At 38.6% G+C, this 22647-nt stretch overlaps 1 protein-coding gene across 6 annotated transcripts in view; it reads left to right on the plus strand.

Annotated features, from left to right (window-relative positions):
• Positions 1-2841: 2841 nt before the first annotated feature.
• LOC129730917 (capping protein inhibiting regulator of actin dynamics) overlaps positions 2842-22647 on the plus strand; it is a 281403-nt gene continuing 261597 nt past the window's right edge. For all 6 annotated transcript variants that reach the window (XM_055690544.1, XM_055690551.1, XM_055690549.1 and 3 more), the window contains exon 1: positions 2842-3653. In XM_055690544.1, coding sequence (XP_055546519.1) covers positions 3602-3653 — 52 coding nt within the window. In that variant the 5' untranslated portion in view covers positions 2842-3601. The remainder of the gene's footprint in view (positions 3654-22647) is intronic.

The raw sequence follows: 22647 nt of genomic DNA on the forward strand, positions 1-22647 counted from the left end.
CGTGATTTCACCCTCCGGAACTAAACCAACAAAAACGAAATATTTCAACAGAAGAAATCATAGAATGCAGCGCTAACTGTGGGCAGCACTGAAACTAAAAATGTGAATTAAACCAACAAAATTGATGAGATAAAACTTAATAACTAATTAATAGGCAAGATAGAGCAATATGATGAATAGGAAATGTCACTAGAATCCTAGAAATGTTGCAAAATATTGAGTTGTTTGGCCCAATTGACATTCCTTGTCACCAGGGTAGATATGGGAAAATTCAAGATTTTTCGATTTTTCTCCATATAAGAGTCCCCCTTATCGCATATAGCAAAAGTCTGCCTACTGATAGAGAAAATTAATCGATTGGAGATGTTGACTAGGACCCTAGGCATGTTGGAAAATATTGAGTTGTTCGGCCCAATTGGCATTCCTGGTTACCAGGGTAGATATGGGAAAATTCAAAAATTTTCGATTTTTCCCCATATAAGCCTCCTTATCGCATATAGCAAAAGTCTGCCTACTTATAGAGAAATCCAATCGATTGGAGATGTTGACTAGGGTTCGAGTCCCGTCTGGACGAGGGAAAAAAAATTTCTAAGCCTAAAAGTCACACCTTCTATTCCCGTTCATTTTTGCATCCTCGCAAACTGCATACATTGCCCGCTTTACTAAACTTAAAATGTAAGTCATATTACAAAAATGAAATTAGTTCGTAAAGTATGCTTATTATTATTTTTGATCAGTGTTTGTGTGTAATGTACTTCCCCTTGTTTTACACGCTTACTGTTCTTCTATACCAAGCCTCCTTCCTCCTGCCAAATATCGCTAATTCCCTGGAGAAGTCTCGTCGTGCGTCCTTCTGGCCAGTTTTATTGATTAGAGGGACTTATTTTTTGTTAAGAGGAAGTCACGCAAAGGTATTATAGAATTCAGCGTAACGGAAGGTGCAAAGTGCAAGTGGTGGGGAGCCTGAGAATAAACTCATACCTAAAGTCCTTTTTGACATCGAATGGCCTGATTCTACTAAGATTCGAACCCACGACCATTCGCTTGACAAAGCAGACTCTGTATCCTTGCGGCTACGCCGCTCCCCGCTTTTCTGGCGGATTATAGTTGAGGAAGGTTTTCGTTTCCAAAATAGTATATCATGAACTTTTTACCTGCGGAATGCTACTTGTTTGGACACCATTTTGAACCGAACTGAGCATGCATAAACAAAATAAAAAAAACTGGTACACAGAGGAAAGCTGGTGTTTTCATATTCATATTCTCATTTCTCTCTGAGCGTGTTTGTTGTGGAGTGAAAGAGCCCCAGAAAAATTCCAGATTTTTAGTTGTCACCCGTTACTTTGACTAAAACTTATGCCAAAATGCATATATGTCCTTTCAGAAAATAACTCATGGGTCTACAATATCTCTCCATCAGTGGAAAATGCTCAGTTTGGTAAGTCAAGTACGTATGCGAAATGTCATTCAAATAAAAAATAAATTTATGTTAAAACTCAATTAAAATAACAACACTTCACGCATGAAAACTTATGAAAGAATTCAAATATCAATTTTATACAAAAGTTTCGCTTAAAACCAGCTTCCAGAAAAAATTAAGTCGTCGGATGATTTGATTAACAAGTTTAATATATAAAAAATCATTATCATTATGTATGTCGTTGATAGCGAATAGTTTAATTTGTCCATAAAACGGTTTACATACCACGGAAACGTTGTAAATAGTAGGAAATAGCCCAACAAACAATTTTGTTGATTCACAGCTTATTAAGCTATTATTAAGTGTATTTAGGCTGAACTATAGCTTAATAAGTCATTATTCAACAAAATTGTTTGCTGGGAATATACCACTCTGCAATCGTCTAACTGCAGAAATGAGCTGCCCAACAAACAATTTGGTTGTATAATGATTGATTAAGCTTTATCTCAGCCGAAACCCGCCTAATAGCAGCTTAACAAACTATAAATCAACAAAATTGTTTACTGTGGTCAACTGAGAGAATATAGAAAAATGATGTGTAAAAACGGATTGATTTGTTGTTTTATTTGCACACAAATATTTTTTTAAAACAAAATAGCAAAGTTTTAATTTACGTGACAACAATACCAAATAGGGTAATTTACTACTCAAAAATATTTTTATCGAACATGTTTTCCTTTTTCCAGTCAATGTGTATGATTTTTGAATATTTAGCTTTTTTTTCGGATGAATTGTTTCAAAATTATTCTGAATTAGTTCGGTGTTTAACTGAGTTACAGAGGCAACATCATGTGGTAAAGTTACATAGAATTCAAACTATTTATGTCAAACAATAGAATTTTTTCAGTTTCATGTAAGAAATTATTGCGCAAAAATATGATTGTTTAGTTGTTTCACGCTAAATTTTTGTTTTACAAAGACCATTTAAAGAAACTGTAACCACAACTTACATATTTTTTTTTTGTATTTGCGGAAAAATGTCGAAATTTTCTTAAATAGAATAAATGATAAATAAATACACAACACCTGTATTTGATGCTGACACAAGTAAAAGAGATTTTTAAGGCTGTTCGCACCTACGCGAATTCTCATATGCAATTGTAATTTTTTTATGGGTGAAAACAAAAGCAAAAATATTCTCTTCCTTCTTTTTCGCAAGCAAAACCCAGAAAAAGATCAACAGAGTCGTCAGGGTCAATTACTGCTGAAAGCACCTACCTACAAACCCGGCACATAATATCTCCCAGCGCTGTTCACAATTTAATGTCAGCCATACCGTGTTCTCTTTTACATCTCCTTTTCATCGTGACGTTTGTTTCGCTCCAGTCTTTAGTACAGTTTTACCTGCATTCGTGTGAACTTTTTGGTCTAACAGCACCGATCAGTGCCCGCAGTTGTGAGTAGATCATCGCATCGCCCAAAAGGCACGTCACTGAAGCTAATTTATATGTACTTCACCGTACGGAGAAGCCTATAGCAAGCAAGTAGCGAAAAAAGTCCATTTATTCGTTGAAGGCCGCCCCCGTTGTCATTTGTCGCCGTGTGTGCGTATTATCTTCCGTGTTTTATTTCGGTTCTGTGCATCGTGAGACCGTGCTTTTGTCCACGCCTGTGGAGGAATAATTTTCCCCAAGGTGAAAATCGCGTGTGAATCCGGGTGTGTACGGTTTCTGCCATCGATTCTTGTTCCCTTGCTTCCCCCCTAGCAAGGAGAAAGCCAGAGCAGCTGGATAACCTTCGTCTTTTGTGCAGTGCGTGATTCATGAAGAAAATTTTCAATTAGAAAAGTTTGTTGGAATTGCTCCATTGAAACCCGGCAGTGAACTTGGTTTTGAAAATCGCAGTGAATGTGAGAGCGAGAAAATTCTGATCGGTTGCAGCAACCCTTTCGCAAATCACAATTTTATCCATTTTTTTTCAAGTTTGCGGCTAAAAACGGTGTACTAAAAAATAATAAGAAAACGATTCTCTCGCACGACCTCAGCCCCAACACAATCACCATCGCATTGCAGCGCACGTATAGCTTGCCAACACCGTTGTCAGCCAGCCAGCCAACCAACCAACAAGAAGTAACACTATTTTTGTGAAGTCATCGGGAATCCAACCGACCAAGGTGGAAATATGGCGGAATCCGGCGAGGAAGTACATTCGCAGCTGGGCAAGAACCTACCAGGTATTGTAACAGTGCTGTTCTCGCAGATCTACTCTGCACTTCCTATTGGATTGGGGGTGTCAGCAACCGTGAAGTGGAAAATGGTCACTCGTCTGTGCACGCATAGGCAAAACAGGGAAGCAAGCGCCTTGAGCTTTCTCCATAGGCTGGTCCGAACTAAACCCACAAACGCAAATAGAATATCGATCCACCGTGTCAGTAACCTTGAGGGATTGGGATTGGGATTGATGATTCAGGATGCGTTGTAGCAAAGTCGAATCGCAACGTGCTATGCGGCTTAATGGTACACCGAATTTCGCTGGGTCGCATTCGGTTACGAAGCACTGACCGCTGCGGGGAAATGTAAAGCGCATTAACTTACAGAAGTACGTTGACAAAGCGAATACCAAACATATTCTTAGTGGGGGTAGCGGAGTCGGAGTATTTGCTGTCTGTTTGTTTTGGGTGTCTTATTTCCTTTTCCTAAGGCTCCTTTCGGTGAAGGCCGAGGTAGCGTTCAAAAACGTCCGAATCCATCCTGCATTAATGTACTATGTGGAAGGTTTTTTTCACTGAAAAGTTGAATTATCGCCTTGGTTTCAGTTACTTTGCTTAAGTATCTATTTAAACGTACCAATTGGAATGACTCGCAGTCTTTTTTTTCTTTCCACTAAATTCCGTTTTAACTAGATATGTTCATTCATAATCTATGCAATTTCAGGTAATTTCTAATATCTTTTCAATTATTCTTGCATGTTACTTTTGTGATTACACAAAAGTATTAGATAATTTCATGTCTGATAATTTGAATCGTTTTAACTTTTAGTTGACTAACTTTTAAAGACTAGCTTTTGTGGACGGGGTATCAATGCGAATTGTAGTGGCTTCATATTCCCGTTTTGTTTAATCCGGAACTAGTTAGGAACCCATGAACTGAAACTCTAACCTTAAAAAAATCTTTTTCGTGTTCATTCGTTCTAACATCTGGTTTTATATTTCTGTAATGTATATTCTGGAACTAGTTTTGACACCTGTGAATTGCAATTTTAACTTTTAAAATGAATTTTGTTTCGTGTTAATTCGTTCAGAAGTCTCCGAGATCAAAAAAATTAAGCCGGTGTTTACTTCATTACTGTGTATGGCAAATATCGGCATTAACTTTAAGTCGTTGAATGCTTTATTTTACCTATACTTTTTTATCTAGAAGTAAAATAACTAGTCTTGGTAAGTGAAAATAAAGAAATAAAAACTCCGAAGAGAAATATTTTCAAAGCTCCGGATAATCGAGTCCGACCTGTATTTGTAGTTTGTAGGTTTTAATCGAGTTTTTATGCAGTTTTGGATCATTTTAAGAGATTTCATGACGTAAATGATCTGCATGAGTTCGAAAAGGAGTTTTGCTAGATTGAAATTAAAGTTTCAAGCAGTGTTATTGACAACCACAAAAAAGTGTTGAGTGTTACAAAAAATAGTCTACGTAAACAGCGCAGACGATATACTTGCCTTTCCTCTTCTTAGGTCATTTATTTCCAATTTTCTTAAACTAATCGTTTCATCATTGGTTTTCTCAATATTAACTAAGTTGATGAACAGATTGGCTTCGCTAATGCTAGATGTAAATATACAAGCTAAATGGTCAGTTCAACTTAGAGAAGGAGGTGCCGAGATAAAATTTAGTGTTAACGTTAACGTCGAAGTTAAAATATTTATAAAATGACTCATAATAATGATAAATCAACTTCGATTTGTTTTAAAACAAATATTACCATTCCAAAAAAAATCACAGATTTTTTCTCAGATCACAGATTTTCACTGTCAAAACACAGAAATGGCAACTCGGGCTATGAGCAGGGTTGCTACATTTATATTTGCATTTTTCTTAAAAAATATCTGTGTATCTGTATCTCGGGCCTAAAAATCTGTATCGAGCAAGCTAAGAGTGTTGGATGGAAAAAATTTTACTTGCAGAATATATTTAAACAAATTCATTTATCTCTACATGATGAAGTTTTTGTTTAATTTATTTTTTAAAGTTTTCGTTAATTTAAGAAGAATATCTCCAACGTAGCTTTTACCTTTTAAAATTGGATCATCAGCATAGGGGCCATGCAATTTCTGGCTTCAGACTTGATTCAACTATGTATTCAAATGTATGTTGTAATCTTTACATATAAAAATGCAGTCAAGTCTGCCTGTCTGTCTGATCCATATAGGCCCGAAAACTACCAAACCGATCGACGTGAAAATTTGTATGCAGGGGTTTTTGGTGCCGAAAAAGGTTCCTATGAAAGTTTGAGACCCCTCCCTATTCTGGAAGGGAGGGGTCCCATACAAATGAAACATAAATTTCTGCACAATTCAAGAACAAACCAAGCAAATGAAACCGAATTTGGCATGTGGATGTTCTAAGGGGTAACTAATATGTCCATAATAGTTAGATGAAACACAAATTTGTGTACATCTCGAGAACTAATCAACCAAATGGAACAAAATTTGGCAGGTGAATGTTTTTAGTGGTAACAAATATGAACATAATGGTTTGAAATTCGACTCCCTCTTCTATAAGGAAGGGATCCCATGAAAATGAAACACAAATTTCGCACAGCTCAAGAACCAATCGAGAAAATACAACCAAATTTGGTATGTGAATGTTTTTAGAGGTAACAAATATGTCCATAATGGTTTGACGCCCCTCTCTCTTCTGGAAGTACATGTTTCTTCACAAATTTCTGCACATCTCGCGAACTAATCAACTAAATGGAACCATATTGGCAGGTGAATGTTTTTAGTGGTAACAAATATGTATGTTCCATAATCGACCTCAGACAACGTTTTGGATTGTAAGATGGCAACTTCCGGTTTCTGGAAAACAGCCGAAAATGACCGATTTCCACCCAATATAATAATATCCGGATCTAGAATGATACAAAGGAGCTAAAATCGACCACAGATACCATTTTGAATTCTAAGATGGCGACTTCCGGTTTCTGAAAAACAGCTGAAAATTACCAAATACCACCCAATATGAGTATTTCTTTATCCAGTATGACGTTCAAAATCCAGTAATTGTCTCCAGATGCCATGATGAAATCCAAAATGGCGCTTTCCGCTTTCGGAAAAACAGCGGCAAATGACCAAATACCACCCAATACGGGTATTTCCGGAACCGTAATGATGCACTGGAGCCACAAATCGACTTCAGACAACATTTTGAATTGTAAGATGGCAACTTCCGGTTTCTGGAAAACAGCCTGAAATGGACGATTCCCATTAAATATTAGTATTTCTGAAACCAGAAATATGCACAGAAGCTAAAAATTGATCACAGACACAATCTTGAATTTTAAGATGGTGACTTCCGGTGTCTGGCAAACAGCCGGAAATGACCAAATACCATTCAATATGAATGTTTTCGGAACCAGAATTACGCCCAGATGACAGAAATTAATTTCACAGGCAATTTTAATGTCCAAAATGACGACTTTCGGCTTCTGAAAAACAGTCCAAAGTGACCAAATATCAACCAATATGAGTATTTCTTTAACCAGTATCCTAAATACCATTTTGAAATCCAAGATGGCGACTACCGGTTTGTGAAAAACAGCCTAAAACAAACAAATACTATCCAATATGAGTATCTCTGGAGCCAGAATTATGCAAGGAGCTAACAATTGACCTCAGGCACCATTTTGAATTGCTAAATGGCAACTTATAGGCAACAGTCAGAAATGATCGAATAATACTCAATATGGTTATTTCCGTAAACGTGATGATGCATAGAAACCAAACTTTGACCCTGGACACTATTTTGAATTTGAAGACGACCACTTTTAGTTTCTGGAAAACAACCAAAAATACCTCCCAATATGGGTATTTCCGGTGTCAGATTGATGCCAGAAAGTCCGCCGAATTAAGGCGATGTACAGAAGCCAAAAGACGAGAATGTTGTCATTTCGATAAAACCAATCATTTCAAACGATTTGTTATTTGACTTTGATCATATCCTATGGCCGATTCGTCGTGCATTTGCAGACTTCAAACAAACCGCAAGGAATCAATGAACTTGGAACGTTCAAATAGCACAACACCACATATAAATTATGTTGAGGCCACAAATATCGATCAAAGCAGGTATAGTTTTAAATAGTCTTTGAATTTCTCTTCTTTTCATAACTTTTGAGCCACATATCAAATTGTTATTAAGTTTGTTATTTGTAAGTTTGAGAGATGACTCGTTCGTATGACACTAGTTATGTTCAAATAAATCATGTAATCTTTGAGATAATAGACTTTCGTTGTTTTATTAACAATTTAATACATAACGGTTGCTTAAGTTCGATTATAATCAAATGAAATGGGAACGTGTAGGGCAGCCAAACTTTGAAACCACGTGTTCAATCATAATTCATCAGTTAACCCTTAACTAGCCCGCTACCTTTCTAGGAGAAAGGCAAAACATGCTTGATTTAGGCAACAGAACATTTTATAAAGCACGCACAGCACTAAGAGCAATACGTGCTTTACCAAGCCGAGCCGGAGACGAACATCAAGCAATCCGTGTTCGATGCTCGTCTTCGGAACGGCACGCAACGAATAAGGAACAGTATCATACAGCGAATTTCCGGTGTGGCCCTGAGTATTGTTTGTTTATCTTTCTTTGCTCTAAGCTGTTTTCTTGTATTCTCATTTTAGTTTGCTATATTACAAGCTGTATCTGAAGCTAAGTTATGTATGTTAAAATTGTGGTAGTCACTTTGCAGTAAATGATGGTTAACTTAGGCCTTCAAAATGTGGTTAGTCTTTTGGCACAAACGTATGGTTATGTTATGGTGCTATGATGCCTTATCCGGTCAAAACACGTATTTTCCGTCCGAATAATGTTTTCGAATAAATGGAATCAGTATTCTCTGCAAACACTCTTGCTGGTTAATGGCCAAACCGCTTGATTTGAACCACGGCTTCGAAGTTCTCTTATCGGATATCGCAATGTACAACAGAACTTTCGATTCAATCTTGTACATCACTTTTGGAATATTAGTGGATTTGATTTAAGTGTAGAATCGATTGTTTCCGAGTATTTGAGACTTCGGTAGAGAAAAGTAGTTGTTATCTTCCAGAATAGTATTGGAGTTGAATGGGCAATCGACTCCTTGATCCCTCAAAATCACCCGGTAGGAAGGAATTTATTTATGTGAACACACAAAGTCATCGTATCTTTCTAAGACTCCTCTTAGAAAACATCAATTTGCATATCAGGAAAGTAAATCTTCTGTGACAGTACTAAGTACTATTGTTACAATACTAGAGAAATTTTTTACAGCGAAAAAAATCTCACGTACGGCGTTCCTAAATATAGAAAGATTTGATTTTTTGGCAGCTTTTCTAGACATTGAGGAAGCATTTGATAATGTATCGCACGACTCAATGTAGATAGCCATGAAAAGACATGGCATAGATAGGAACGTAATAAAGGTGACTCATGCTATGCTGATTAGTCGTGAAGTAACTGCTCAACACGGCGGCACGTTCCTAACAGGAAAAACCACCAAAGGATGCCCTCAAGGCGAGACGTTATCTCCCTTTTTGGGGTCATTAATCGTAGACGACCTTCTTCAAAGTCTAACAGAAAAAGACTTCGGAATTAGTGGTTTTGCAGAGGACATAGTGATTTTGGTGAGGGGAAAGCTCTACGGCACTATATCTAACAGAATGTTTACTGCGCTAAATCTTATGGTTCAATAGTGCAGACGAGAGAGGTTGAGAGTAAATCCCTCTCAAAGAACTATTGTTCCTTTCATTCGATAAAGAAAATAAATTATTTCTCAACTGCGGCTGAGAAGCACCGTAATAAAGCTATCCACCGAAGCAAAATATTTGGGAATCATACTGGACCAGAATCTAAACTGGAATGCTCAAATCGAACAAACAATCACCAAGGCTACAAATGTTCAATGGGTATGCAGTAGAGCCATTGAAAAAAACTGGGGTCTCTAACCCATTACATCCACTGGAACCTTCGCCACCTCAGTTTGGTGGCCCAAAACGACTGAAACATGCACTCAAGGTAAAATTCAAAAATAGGTCTGTGCATCGATTTGTGGAGCTATAAGAACTACGCTATCAAAAGCCTTAGATGTAATACTTCAACTTATTTCACTTCATCAGGTGGTTCAATTAGAAGCGAAAAAACACTCTAGGGCTAAATCGGCAGGCTAATCTAAAGGGAGGAGATCTAACAAAACACTTAAGAATACTGAAAGATTTCCAAATAAATAACCTAATAAAAGCAACGAGGATTGGCTGGGAAAGAAACCAAACTTCGAAGTTCCCTACAGAATACAAGAGACAGAATGGCAAACAACGTGGGCCCAGAATTCGTGACGGATCATTTTGTTTCTACGCAAACGGTTTTAAAATGAACGATTCCGCGGAAGCGGGATTGACAGGGCTAGGAATAAATGAGTTTTTCCCCATGGGACATTGACCAACAGTATTCCAGGCGGAAATAAACGCGGTAATAGAATGCGCGATTTCCTGAATTTTTTTTTTTTGCCACTCTAAGCTAGTGTGGGAATGCATCCTATCGCTTTGACAGCTAGCTAAGTTAAACCAGGTAAATTCATACTGTGGGATCCTGGTCACTGTGGAATAGAAAAAATAGAAGGCTGACTCACTAGCCAGCCAAAGGTCATCCGCTAACTTTCACTGATATTCAGCAACACTCTCGGAGTCCCTCAGGGCAGTAATCTGGGTCTACTGCTGTTTGCTTTATATTTCAATGACATTGCCATTCTGCTAGGAGCCGGGTGCGTTTTGGTATATGCCGACGATCTGAAGATTAACCTTGTTGTGAATTCTGTTCAGGGCCACAACAAGCACCGCTAAATGTGTGGTCATAACATTCCATCGTTGTTATGTGCTCATTTCATAAATAACACAACATAAATGGATCAACGATCTCGGAGTTATGTTACTCCATGTATCACAACCTCACTTTCAATCAACATATCCAAAGCCTCGAAACAACTTGGTTTCATCATCAAAATTGCTCGAGACTTTACAGATACACGAAGCATTGTTTTGTGTTTTACTCCGACCAATCCTTGAAAATGCCTGCATCCTGCATCATTTGAAATCCTTATGACCTGTGCTGGTAAAACAAGAAAGAACGTGTTCAACGAAGATTTGTTGGTATCGCTCTGGGAAATTTACCCTGGAGTACACCTAAGGGGCCATCCACATACCACGTGGACAGCAGATTTTAAACGATTTGACCCCCCCCCCCTCCCCCTCCGTGGACAACTGCCCATATAAATTCTAAAAAAATTGTATGGACCGTTCACATTACCAAACCCCTCCCCCCTCCTTTTCCAAAGCTGTCCACGTGGTATGTGGATGGCCCCTAATCTTCCCTGCTACAAAGACCGTTGTACAGTGGTCCAATAAGGCAAAAAGTGGAACTTAATTCCATAGCGCCTTTCAACTTCATCCTAGCTTAATAGTGTCTTCGGAGCAATTGAATACCCGCAAAATCGCAAATTGTCAAAAAATATGAAAAGTTTACTATACTAAAAATAAAAAAAAATAACTTTTTTGTGTCAAGAGTTAGAAGATAGTTATTTCTGCATAGTTGTAAAAGATTCAAAAATATGAAACTTTGTTGAACAAATGAAAATCCTATCTTTTTTTCGGTACAAAGTTATGAAGTATATTACATGGAACTTATTAAAAAGTTAGTTTTTTGTACATAACTTTTGTTAGTTGCATTTTACACGGAAGTGTAGTTCGGAAAAATTATTAGGGCACACAAAACACACCATATATCTCCAGGACTTTTCCTTACAAAGTTATATCATATTTTAGCTTATTTTTTCGATAACTTCAAGAACGTATATGTTAAAAAGGGGCAAGTGGAATCATGATGTCGATACTTTTCCTTGAAGTTATGCTGAAGTACCATAAACTTCTTTAGGTTCCATTTGTCCCAATCCACCCATATTAGAGTACGGCAAGCGGCGAGGATGAAGTTGAAAGGCACTATGGAATTAAGTTCCACTTTTTGCCTTATTGGACCACTGTGCGTTGTAAGCTGTCTGATTTGAATACACTGGAGAGTCGTCGGAAGATTCAACAAGCAACCTCGGTTTTGCTTCATCACCATGATTTACGAGGTCCAAGTAGACGGCTTCGTTCGCCAAACTTACTGACAACTAGATCTCATCGGACCTTGTGCGGCTTTTTTTAATCACTTTTCTGAAGCAGGTCGAAAATTTATTCAATTTCGGAAATGTTTCCTCACATGCTTTCGGTAAAATAGTTTCAAAATCTGGGATGTTGCCATAGTTTTAGATTTCAGTTGTTTGTTCATGTAGATAATATTAAAATTGTCCGATGAATCGATCAAAATACAATTACAAACACAAATACAAATTATCTCCGTTGGCAGCCGCTATACCTCTCTTCTGGGTTACTGCCGTGAATGCCAGGTATACGGTGGATACCTATACATTTTCACTCTCAAAATTGTCCACGTTCTTCGTTTGGTGTTTTGCTTGGTAGAATTTTACAATCCGGGCGAGCAGTTCCTTTTGTTTCGATGATATTTTGAACACGACTGAACATGTTGGAGTGAAATAGAATGTGTGACAATTTTCTGAAGGGGTGTAAGAATTCATTCATCTTAGGTGATATTGTTATTGTTCGAATGTTATTGAACCATTCTCATTTTTAAGTGCACACGCGTTAGAATGTATCATGAAAAAATGATTTATGGGAAGTCTGTGTAGTTGATAACCCCTCTCATTGCACTGTTTAGTTCTACGTCACCACTTCATACAACGTCTAGGGCTTATACCTTGAAGTATTTTTTCTACGTATTGACTCGCTTTTGCGACCAGATTTGTTGTGATACTGCCCAGATGTGTTCTGTACTTCATGCTTCATATTATTGGCAATACATCATCTATATCTGTGCTTGTGTGTAAGTTGTTACCCTTCCGTTTCAAGCTTACTGCTTTATTATATCGAGCTTGCCTTCCTTCTGTCAATAGAGTTATCCATTTGATTCTGTATTAGTGTGATGCATTAGTGTTAGTGAGGTAGTTTTCTTTGTTAGCTGTAAGAATTTTTTGTTAGCTGTAAGAATCTTGAACAAAAAATTAATAAACAGAGATGAATTCTACGCACACTATCTTAGATTGCAATGGTGCTAATGTTAGTGAGATCTTGCTCCGAGAACTATATATCATTAATCACAACTCTTATGAGAGACTTTTCAAATGTCCTTTGACATTCAAATGGTTTTACTCTACTAAGATTCGAACCCACGACTACCCGCTTGTTAAAGCAGACTCTGTAACCTTGGAAGCTCCTCGGTTTTTGGAATGTTTTTTTTTATTTTTTTTGAAAAACTTATTATTTAAACCTGACTGGAATTCACCGTTATAGTCATACTCTCATAGCCTTTGGTACCCTGCAAACACTATTCAGCTTGTTTAAAATGTAAACCCAAAGTCCAAACTCGTTCTGCATAGATAAATTTTCCAGTTCACAGCTGCATCTCGCGGCGCGCTCGCAGCCTTTGTGTTTTTTTCCAATGCGTATAAAATGCCCCAATCACGAAGTACAGCACGAGTACAATTAGCGCCTTGATAAGCTTGTTGTTGGACTCGGCTATTAGGTCAACCACCAGCCAATACGGTTTTCCTACTGTGACCATATCCGTTTTCGTCGAAGCATTTTTTTAGTGTAAAAAACCTATAAATGTTGATTGATGATTTGCCCAATCTATTACTTAGTTTTTTGAGAAAAAAATCATGCGAGCGAAATAAAAAAAAACAATCTACCCTATTGACACAGTAGGAGCCAGCGAAAAGTTTACGGAGTGCATACCACATACGGTAGGCTTGTTACGCGGGGAGTAGGTAAATAAAACCCGACCCCACTGGGTGGTAAGCAAATCAAGGAAGTAAAAAAACGGAGCATATCGATCAAAGGCTTGTGCGGCACAAGTGGTAGCCGTAGTGGCACGTACCATGCATACGTGTACGTACGTTGGCATTTACCGCGACAGATAGCTTTGGTTGCAGGTGTTGTTGTTGGCCATAGGCTCTGGAGCTTGAATTAATCATTGAATCAGCTGTGTGTTATCACTCACAGTCACTACTGCACTCGAGCTAAACGCAGCTGACACCCACACCAACAAGTAGCGCTAACAACGGTAGTGCAATCACTAATCGATACCAACAGCGGACGGAAAGCAGGACAAACTTTGTCCGAGGCAATGTACAGAGCAGCACTTCAAACGGTAGACAGGGTAGCATACTTTTCACTTGGTCGTGATTTTTCCTCCTTCAATTCGATGGTTGGTGGGTTTGCCTTGCTTTTTCGAGAAGCAACGAAACAAGGTTAGTTATCTACACTGTCAGGGTCGCGATGGTACGCGGACATAGGTACCTACTGGATGGGCCAGTTCAATCGATATGTTATTAATTGATTGAATGCGAAGAGGCCTTCCTCTGTGGATGTGCGTCATTTGTTCATATTGAATTGCCAATTACCACTTGTATTTTTACCATGATGGCCCTGTCATAGATAACTAACACTTGATGCGAGTACTTCGTATTTTGATAGTGCTAAATTGAATTTATCAAGTTGATTGTATCGACCCGCATTATAGTATGAGAACGGAATATTAAATGTATCCAAAAACCACTCATTTATCGATTTCTCCGGCTCTAATAATACATATACCTGCAATCATATACACGATTTGACAATGAATTCTTGAGCTATGAAAATGAATTAATTGTTTGCGCTGGCATTACATTCTGCGTGCTTTCAGGGTTTTCTTTTATACCGTTTCCAGTAACAGTCTATATCATTTTTTGGAATTCAGACACGCAATCTTTTGAATACCAAAAAATCGATTGTATAATTTTTAATACGAAACTTAAAGTGTCTCTAAAATTGATTTATTTTTCTAGATTTTAGTCTGCATTGAAAAAAGACAGTCATAAACTGCGACTTTTTAGATGCATTCTTAAAGCTCATAATTGTCAAACAATATTTCTATAGATTCTGAATGGCACGCTAGTCCCGCAACTATCCTGTATAATAATAGTTGGCTGCAAAGTCTGGGTTCAATAAACAGCAAGGTCAAGCTCCGACCGTGGAAAGTTAGCACCAACGCTTCGTTTTACCGTTGTTGAACGAGCGACAAAAGAAACTTTAACAGGCACTGTTTCACGAAGACATCAACAATCATTAATTCTATTTCGTTGAACGGCTTAGACAACCTATTACTAGAGTAAATTATTTGTCCAACCATCACGTTCGTTGTGAACTTTTCTGCTGAAATTGATAAAGGTAGCTGCTTTATCGACATTTTCTCTTTACAAAAATGAGGTCATCGTCTCGTCATCAACCATTACGATGCGCGGAGAGAATAGTGTTCTAAAACCTTTGAGCCCTTGGTTCCATTTCGTACTTTTGAAGTGCATCACACACTACTGGCACACCTAGGTTCTATTCTTTTGTCAACTTTTTCTATGATAGCCAAAGAACAGAGCATCATTTGTGCACAATGGCACGATGTTTTTCAGCGGAAAATTCTCCCATCTTTTTTGATAAACATGTGAACGTTTTATATTTTTCGCACTCACTTTGATGCTGCTATGAAAATAAGAGGATGCATCCAACCGAAAACACGGCAAACAAATGTTATGCAAATGAGAGTAAGTTTTAATTGTTCTATTTATTTCTGGGACGGCATTTATGCCCTATTTTTGCTGCTCGTGAATAATACTCTAAGATACTCGGCTAGCTCTCCCACACGGTGGTAATATCGGGTTCGATTCCCGATCGAGTCGAGGATCTTTTCGAGCTGGAAATTTTCTCGACTCAGCACTGGGGCACGGTGTATCGTTGTACTTATCCTACACATACAAAATGTGCCAAAAACAATATCGATAACGAATTCTCTCAACTAATCTAGTTGATCGAGACGGCTATTAGCCCCAAGGCTAAGCGTGCGATATTGTTTTTTAGGTAAAAGTTGATTAAAATTAGTGAAATAAATTGGAATATTCATAGTATCATAAATTCTAAAAGAATGAGAGTTAGAGAAATCACAGTTTTTTGTATCATTTGCAAGTCAGTTAACCATAAAAGCGTTGATAATTGTGTAATTTGTAATTTGTGTCCATTTCTCAAAGATATTTATTAAACCCATTTCCTGTACACTGACCACCAGTCGTAACGAGGGAAGTGATATATAAGTTCAAAATGCTCACAGAGCTTGGCGTTATATGGCGTTACAATCTGAATGGAGTTCCGCTATTTTAGTCTGTTTTATAGAAACCAGATCTCAGAATTTAAAATGGTGCCTGGGGTCGATTTCCGGTTGCTGGATATTATTCTAGTTTCGATTAGCCATTCTACAGTGCAATACACCTCAGAAACGAAGATCAACTACGTTACGGAGCTTCGCATTCTTATATTAGATATATATCAATTATCAGTAATTATCAGATTAGTTTCTATTTCTGAGAATCGATATGTGACTGTTAATCTAGTTTAAGGGGTTATATACCTTTTTGCCCGAGAAAAAGAGCGTGTACTATCTTTTTTATTGCATGAAAGTACTAACTCTCTGGAAGTTCTGTTAATCAGCAACAATAAAACATGTTTGTTCATTGCAAATACCAATTATTTGTGGAGTAATGGCCTTTTCCCCGAAACGCTCTTTTTACAGAGGTTTGCGGTGTTCACGATTAAGATCCAACAGATCAACTGAAATCAAAAAACTCATATTATTTCATTAGTTTAGAAGTGTGCCGGGTATCTGTACGATCATATTCATAAGTATTTATTTTTAGTGCAAACCGGAACGTTTTTCCTGAAAAAAAATGATTTGAGCGCTAAAATTGCATGAATTTTTTTTTTCGGCGAAGTTAAACTGAGTATATCAAAAAACGATCGTTCAACGACCGGGGAATTCAATAACAAACATTTAAAAAATGATGAAGAAAATCGGTACAGTAGTTTTACCGCAATCGTAAACACGGCAAAGTAATTTTTTGAGAAACACCATTCCGAGATAAACGCGTATAAAGTTTCAAGTTTTGCTTATGCGTCCTCGACGAGGCGTGCTTCAAATTGCGCCAACTTTCTCCCTATTGCTCAGATCTTTATAAAAACTAGTGAACAGGTTCTCAAAAAGTTGTACTTGAAGACAATGCAATTAAAAAATTTTCGATTTTTTGAAAATTAATGAGGTATATAACCCCTTAACAAATAATATATATCGTATGTGAAAGGCCAGATCACGTCGCTAGGTGGATGAATTCGTGTATCAAATTTTGTTCTTTCGCAGTTCAGATTTTTATTTCTTTCCGGCTTTCATTTCGGCTGTCTTCTATACTTCTTGTTTCAGACCAAAATGGTGTCCAAAATATATTTCCTTACATTTTTCAAAATATATTCTGGACAGTACTAACTTGAAAGTTTTAAATGATTTTCTAAGAGTAGTAAGCAAACAAAAATGTGCATTGACTCAGTATGAGTGCGGTAAGTCAACTAGTTCGGCAGTGTTGCTTTTCTTCTACAATCTATAGCTTCTTGAAGCGAGGTCGGTTTTTCTCTGTTCCTCTTGATTGTGGCTGAAACATGTGAAGTGGAAACAATTTTTGATTCATGATATTTTCTGTAATTATGGAACATTTCGTCCGGATTACCATGCAGCCTTAAGAAGAACAGTTCTGTTATTCATTCAGAATACTAGTATGGAAATTATATTATTCCATGTAGCAATAGCTGATATTACACACGGCCTGTCCAAAATATATGTATGCCCAAAATATATTATCTACCCCATGATCTTTTTTTGTAGAGTTTCAAGCTTTTATGAACCAAGCATAATTGTTGTCCTGTAAAGCTTTTACTTTATAATAGGTTTCACAATAATTATTTAAACGCGAATTTTTTTTTCAAAAACGGTTTTGAACAATATCGGGTATTGACCAATTCCAAGCAACATAAAACAACGCTTCTAATAGTATAGTTTTCGCGTAACTTTGAGCTTTTTTTTTATTTTTCATGATACTCTTTGAATGAAAAGAGCTAAGCGATATTACAACCTTTCGATTTGTGGCATGAAATTGTTGAAAATTTTTATATTGACATCGTAATTAACGAAACAGATTGAGAGAGAAGAGAATCTCCTAATGTGACTCAGGTCCTTTCGAAAAGTTACTCGAGAATTGGTCTGCCTGAAACTTTTTCACAGATGTTTTTATGGAGCTTTTTTTTGAATCACGACTCAGCTTTTTGAATCACGACTCATTTTCGAGCTTTTTATTGAATCACGACTCATTTTTGAGAAGGGGTCATGTAAATTAAATTTTTTTTTTGTTCACACAACATTTATTTGACACGGCACAATACAAATTAATGTTTTACGGAGCCAATTTAGTCTAATGCCTTATGGTCTAAAATATCTTATAAGCTGAAGGCAAATTTTTTATCCTCGCTGCCGACTACGAGCTGAAACTAAATCTTATACTAAAACTAACATGTTTTTTTTTAATCCGAGATTCGTTTCGCTGTTAAATGGGCACCTTGATGCTCTTCAAATAGCTGTAAACAAGTAGCATGTATGGCAAGTTTCGCTGAGCGAGGATATCACGAACTGGCACATAGGGCTGTATTCCTCGGGCCCTGAGGGTATCCTAAAGTAGAGATCTGGCGCCGCGGAATTCAGCATACACCCAAACCACGTGTTCAATGTCTTGATACCCCGATCCACAAACGCAATGATTACTGCTCGCCAGCCCAACACGCAGGAGATGTGCATCTAACCCGTAGTGGTTGGACATAATCCGAGACATCATGCGAATGAAATCTCGTCCTACATCCAACCCCCGAAACCAAGGTTTGGTGGAAACCTTGGGGATGATGCTGTGTAGCCACCTCCCCAGGTCTCCCTTATCCCATGAGGCCTGCCAGTTGATAAGTGTATTCTGACGTGAAAATTTTAAAAATTCATTGTAGGCAATTGGTCTGTTGTAAATATCACCGTTTGTTGCGCCCACCTTAGCCAAAGTGTTCGCTTTTTCATTGCCCGGAATGGAACAATGAGAAGGGACCCACACTAGAGTAACCTGAGAAGATTTTTCGGATAAAGCACTCAGATGTTCCCGTATTTTCCCCAGGAAATACGGAGAGTGCCTTACATCCTTCATCGATCGGAGAGCCTCAATAGAACTGAGACTGTCCGTAAAGATGAAGTAATGGTGCGTGGGCATTTTTTCAATAATCCCTAAGGTATACTGAATTGCAGCCAATTCTGCGACGTAAACAGAAGCAGGATTATCGAGCTTGTAGGAGGCGGTAAAATTATTGTTGAAGAAACCGAAGCCAGTGGACCCGTTGAGAAGTGATCCATCAGTATAAAACGCATTGTCGCAGTTGATGTTTCTATATTTGTTATAAAATATTTTAGGGATCTGCTGCACGCGTAAATGATCCGGGATTCCAAGAGTTTCTTCCATCATGGATGTATCGAAAAACACAGTAGAAACAGAAGTATCTATCAAGTTGACACGATTGGAGGTGTATGAGGAAGGGTTTATACTTTGAGACATGTGATTGAAATACACAGTCATGAAACGGGGTTGAGAATTAAGTTCAACTAGACTATCGAAATTTTCAATTACCAAGGGGTTTAAACCTTACATTTGATGAGAATACGAGAAGTCAGATCCCAAAAGCGGTCTTTCAATGGAAGAACGCCCGCCAAAACTTCCAAACTCATCGTATGGGTCGAATGCATGCAACCAAAAGCAATACGCAAACAACGATACTGCAATCGTTCCAGCTTGATTAAATGGGTGTTTGCAGCGGAGCGGAAGCAGAAACACCAGTACTCAAGCACCGACAATATCGTTGTTTGGTAGAGCCTTATAAGGTCTCCTGGGTGGGCGCCCCACCATGATCCAGTTATTATCCGGAGAAAATTCACTCGCTGTTGACACCAAGATATTTATATACCAAAACCTGAGAAATCGTTTCACCCATTAACTGTAAGTGGAGCTGAGTAGGCTCGCGCTTCCTAGAAAAAACTACTATTTTAGTCTTCTCCGGAGAGAATTCGATACCTAGCTGTAAAGCCCAAGCAGACAAATTGTCCAAGGCATCTTGCAATGGTCCTTGCAAATCGGCAGCTTTGGCTCCTGTAACAGAAATCACGCTGTCGTCTGCAAGTTGTCTTATCGTGCATAAATTTGCCAGACATGCGTCAATGTCATTCACATAAAAATTGTAAAAGAGAGGGCTTAAGCATGAGCCCTGGGGAAGACCCATGTAGCTAATACGAAAAGTTGCCAAATCACCATGCGTAAAATGCATATGCTTTTCGGACAACAAATTATGCAAAAAGTTGTTTAAAATTGGTAAAAATCCTTGTCGGTGAAGTTTGCCCGAAAGAATGTCAATAGAAACGGAATCAAAAGCCCCCTTAATGTCCAAGAACACAGATGCCATTTGTTCTTTGCGAGCATATGCTAGCTGAATATCTGTAAAAAGCAACGCAAGACAATCATTCGTTCCTTTAGCACGGCGGAAGCCAAATTGAGTATCTGATAGTAGACCATTTGATTCGACCCAATGGTCTAAACGACGGAGTATCATTTTTTCCATCAATTTCCGGATACAGGATAGCATTGCAATCGGCCTATAAGAGTTGTGATCAGAAGCTGGTTTTCCCGGTTTTTGGATGGCGATCACCATCACTTGCCTCCAATCCTGTGGTACAATATTCTGCTACAGGAACTTATTGAATAAATTCAATAAGCGCCTCTTGGCAATGACGGGTAGATTCTTCAACAGGTTGAATTTGATTCTATCTAACCCAGGTGCGTTATTGTTACAGGACAAAGGGGAAACGGAAAATTCTGCCATCGTAAAAGGTGATTCTATCGCGTCGTGGCCCGGAGACGTATCGCGAACAATGTTTAGCGCAGAAACAGAGTCCGGATATACTTTCCTGGCAAAATCAAATATCCACCGGCTTGAAGACTTCTCGCTTTCGTTGAACGTTATACGATTTCGCATTCTTCGGGCTGTGTTCCAAAGAGTGCTCATCGATGTCTCCCTCGACGTTTCGTTAACGAACCGACGCCAATATCCGCGTTTCTTTGCTTGGACCAAGCTTTTGAACTTGGTTTCAAGCTCCAAATAACGCTTAAAGTAGGCGGGTTTCACGTTTCACCCGAAAGAAGGCCTTAAACGCGTCGGATTTTTCTGTGTAGACATCGGAGCACTCTTTGTCCAACCAAGGAGTGGGAGGCCGTTCTTTGATCGTCACGCCGGGATATTTTTTCGTTTGGGCTTGCAACGCGGCGTCGAGAATCAAGCCCGCGAGGAGGTCGTATTCTTCAAGTGGTGGGTGATGTTGAATCGACTAGACAGCTTCTGATATCATTTCCTCGTATAATTTCCAATCGATATTCCGTGTGAGGTCATACGGAATATCAACTGATCGCGTGCGAGTTGAACCATTATCAATTGAAATTTGAATAGGCAAATGATCGCTACCGTGGGGATCAAGGACTACCTTCTACATACTACATAAAGATAAATCTAAAGCACTGGGGCGCGCTGGAGGTTTCGGAACGCGTGTCATATCCCCGATGTATAATATTGTCATGTCGAAGTCGTCGCAGAGGTTATAGATCAAAGAGGAACGGTTATCATTGTAAGGGGAACCCCAAGCCACACCATGAGAGTTGAAGTCTTCCAAACGTGGCGAGGGAAGAAGTTCTATTAAATCAAAGAGCAGCCGTTGCCCAACCTGTGCTCTGGGAGGAATATATATTGAGGCAATACAAAGCTCTTTTCCTTGTATTGTCATTTGACATGCGACAGCTTCGACGCCTGGAATCGAGGGGAGGTTAATACGATAGAAAGAATAGCACTTCTTAATCCCTAGAAATACTCCTCCGTAAGGGGTGTCTCGGTCAAGGCGAATTATATTAAAATCATGGAAGTTAAGATCTACATTTGAAGTGAGCCAAGTTTCACAGAGAGAAAATGCATCGCATTTATGTTTATTAATCAAAACTTTAAATGAATCAATTTTGGGGATGATACTTCTACAATTCCACTGTAGAATAGAGACAGAATCCTTCATCTCAGCCGACGAATTAGCCATCGAAGGATACTATCGCTGCAAGGAGGGGCATTTAGCAGTCAACTGCTTCAAAAACGTTTTAACTGTTGGTAGAAATGCCAGCAGAAGACTTTTAAGAGGATCAGTTATGTTGAAATTTTCAAAAATCCAGTTCACAATATCTGAAAACTTCAGCAGTCCAGATTCTGGCTGAATCTTGGACGAAAAAGAAGGAACAGTTGGTTTTTTTTATGTTCCTGGAAGTGCCGGAAACTCCTTACTTGAATTCAGTTTTGCCAATCCCGGAGGAGTTTGCTTCGGATTTTCTACAGCACTATTTTGTTTCTTAGTATCAGTCACTTCAGATGGGGACCTCCTCTGTCCTTTCCTAGGAAACCTAGGGGAAGAAAGGTTTTTTTCTTTTCCTAGATTTCCCGGGTTCAACAAAAGAAGGTTCCCCAACTGAATCGTCAGAATCAGACTCATCGGATGACAAGACCTCAAAAAGATTCGGGGAAACCAGTTTGGTGGCAGCGGCCTCTTTGAGCATTTCTGCGAAAGTTCGCTTAGAGCGCTCTTTCAGAGACCGCTTGATCTTCTCTTGGCACTGCTTGTACGCGGGACATGCAGACAGCTCATGCGGAGTCTGCCCACAATAAAGGCACTTTTCAGCACCCTTATTACAGGCGTCATCCGCATGTTGCTCTCCGCACTTGCCACAACATGCTTTATTGCCACAGTGGGAAGCCGTATGGCCCAACTGTTTGCACTTTAGGCAATTCATTACCCGCGGTACAAACAAGCGCACGGGTAGACGCACCTTGTCCACGAGCACATAGCTCGGCA

The sequence above is a fragment of the Wyeomyia smithii genome, chromosome 3 (genome assembly GCF_029784165.1).
Source record: "Wyeomyia smithii strain HCP4-BCI-WySm-NY-G18 chromosome 3, ASM2978416v1, whole genome shotgun sequence".
NCBI classification, from domain to species: domain Eukaryota; kingdom Metazoa; phylum Arthropoda; class Insecta; order Diptera; family Culicidae; genus Wyeomyia; species Wyeomyia smithii.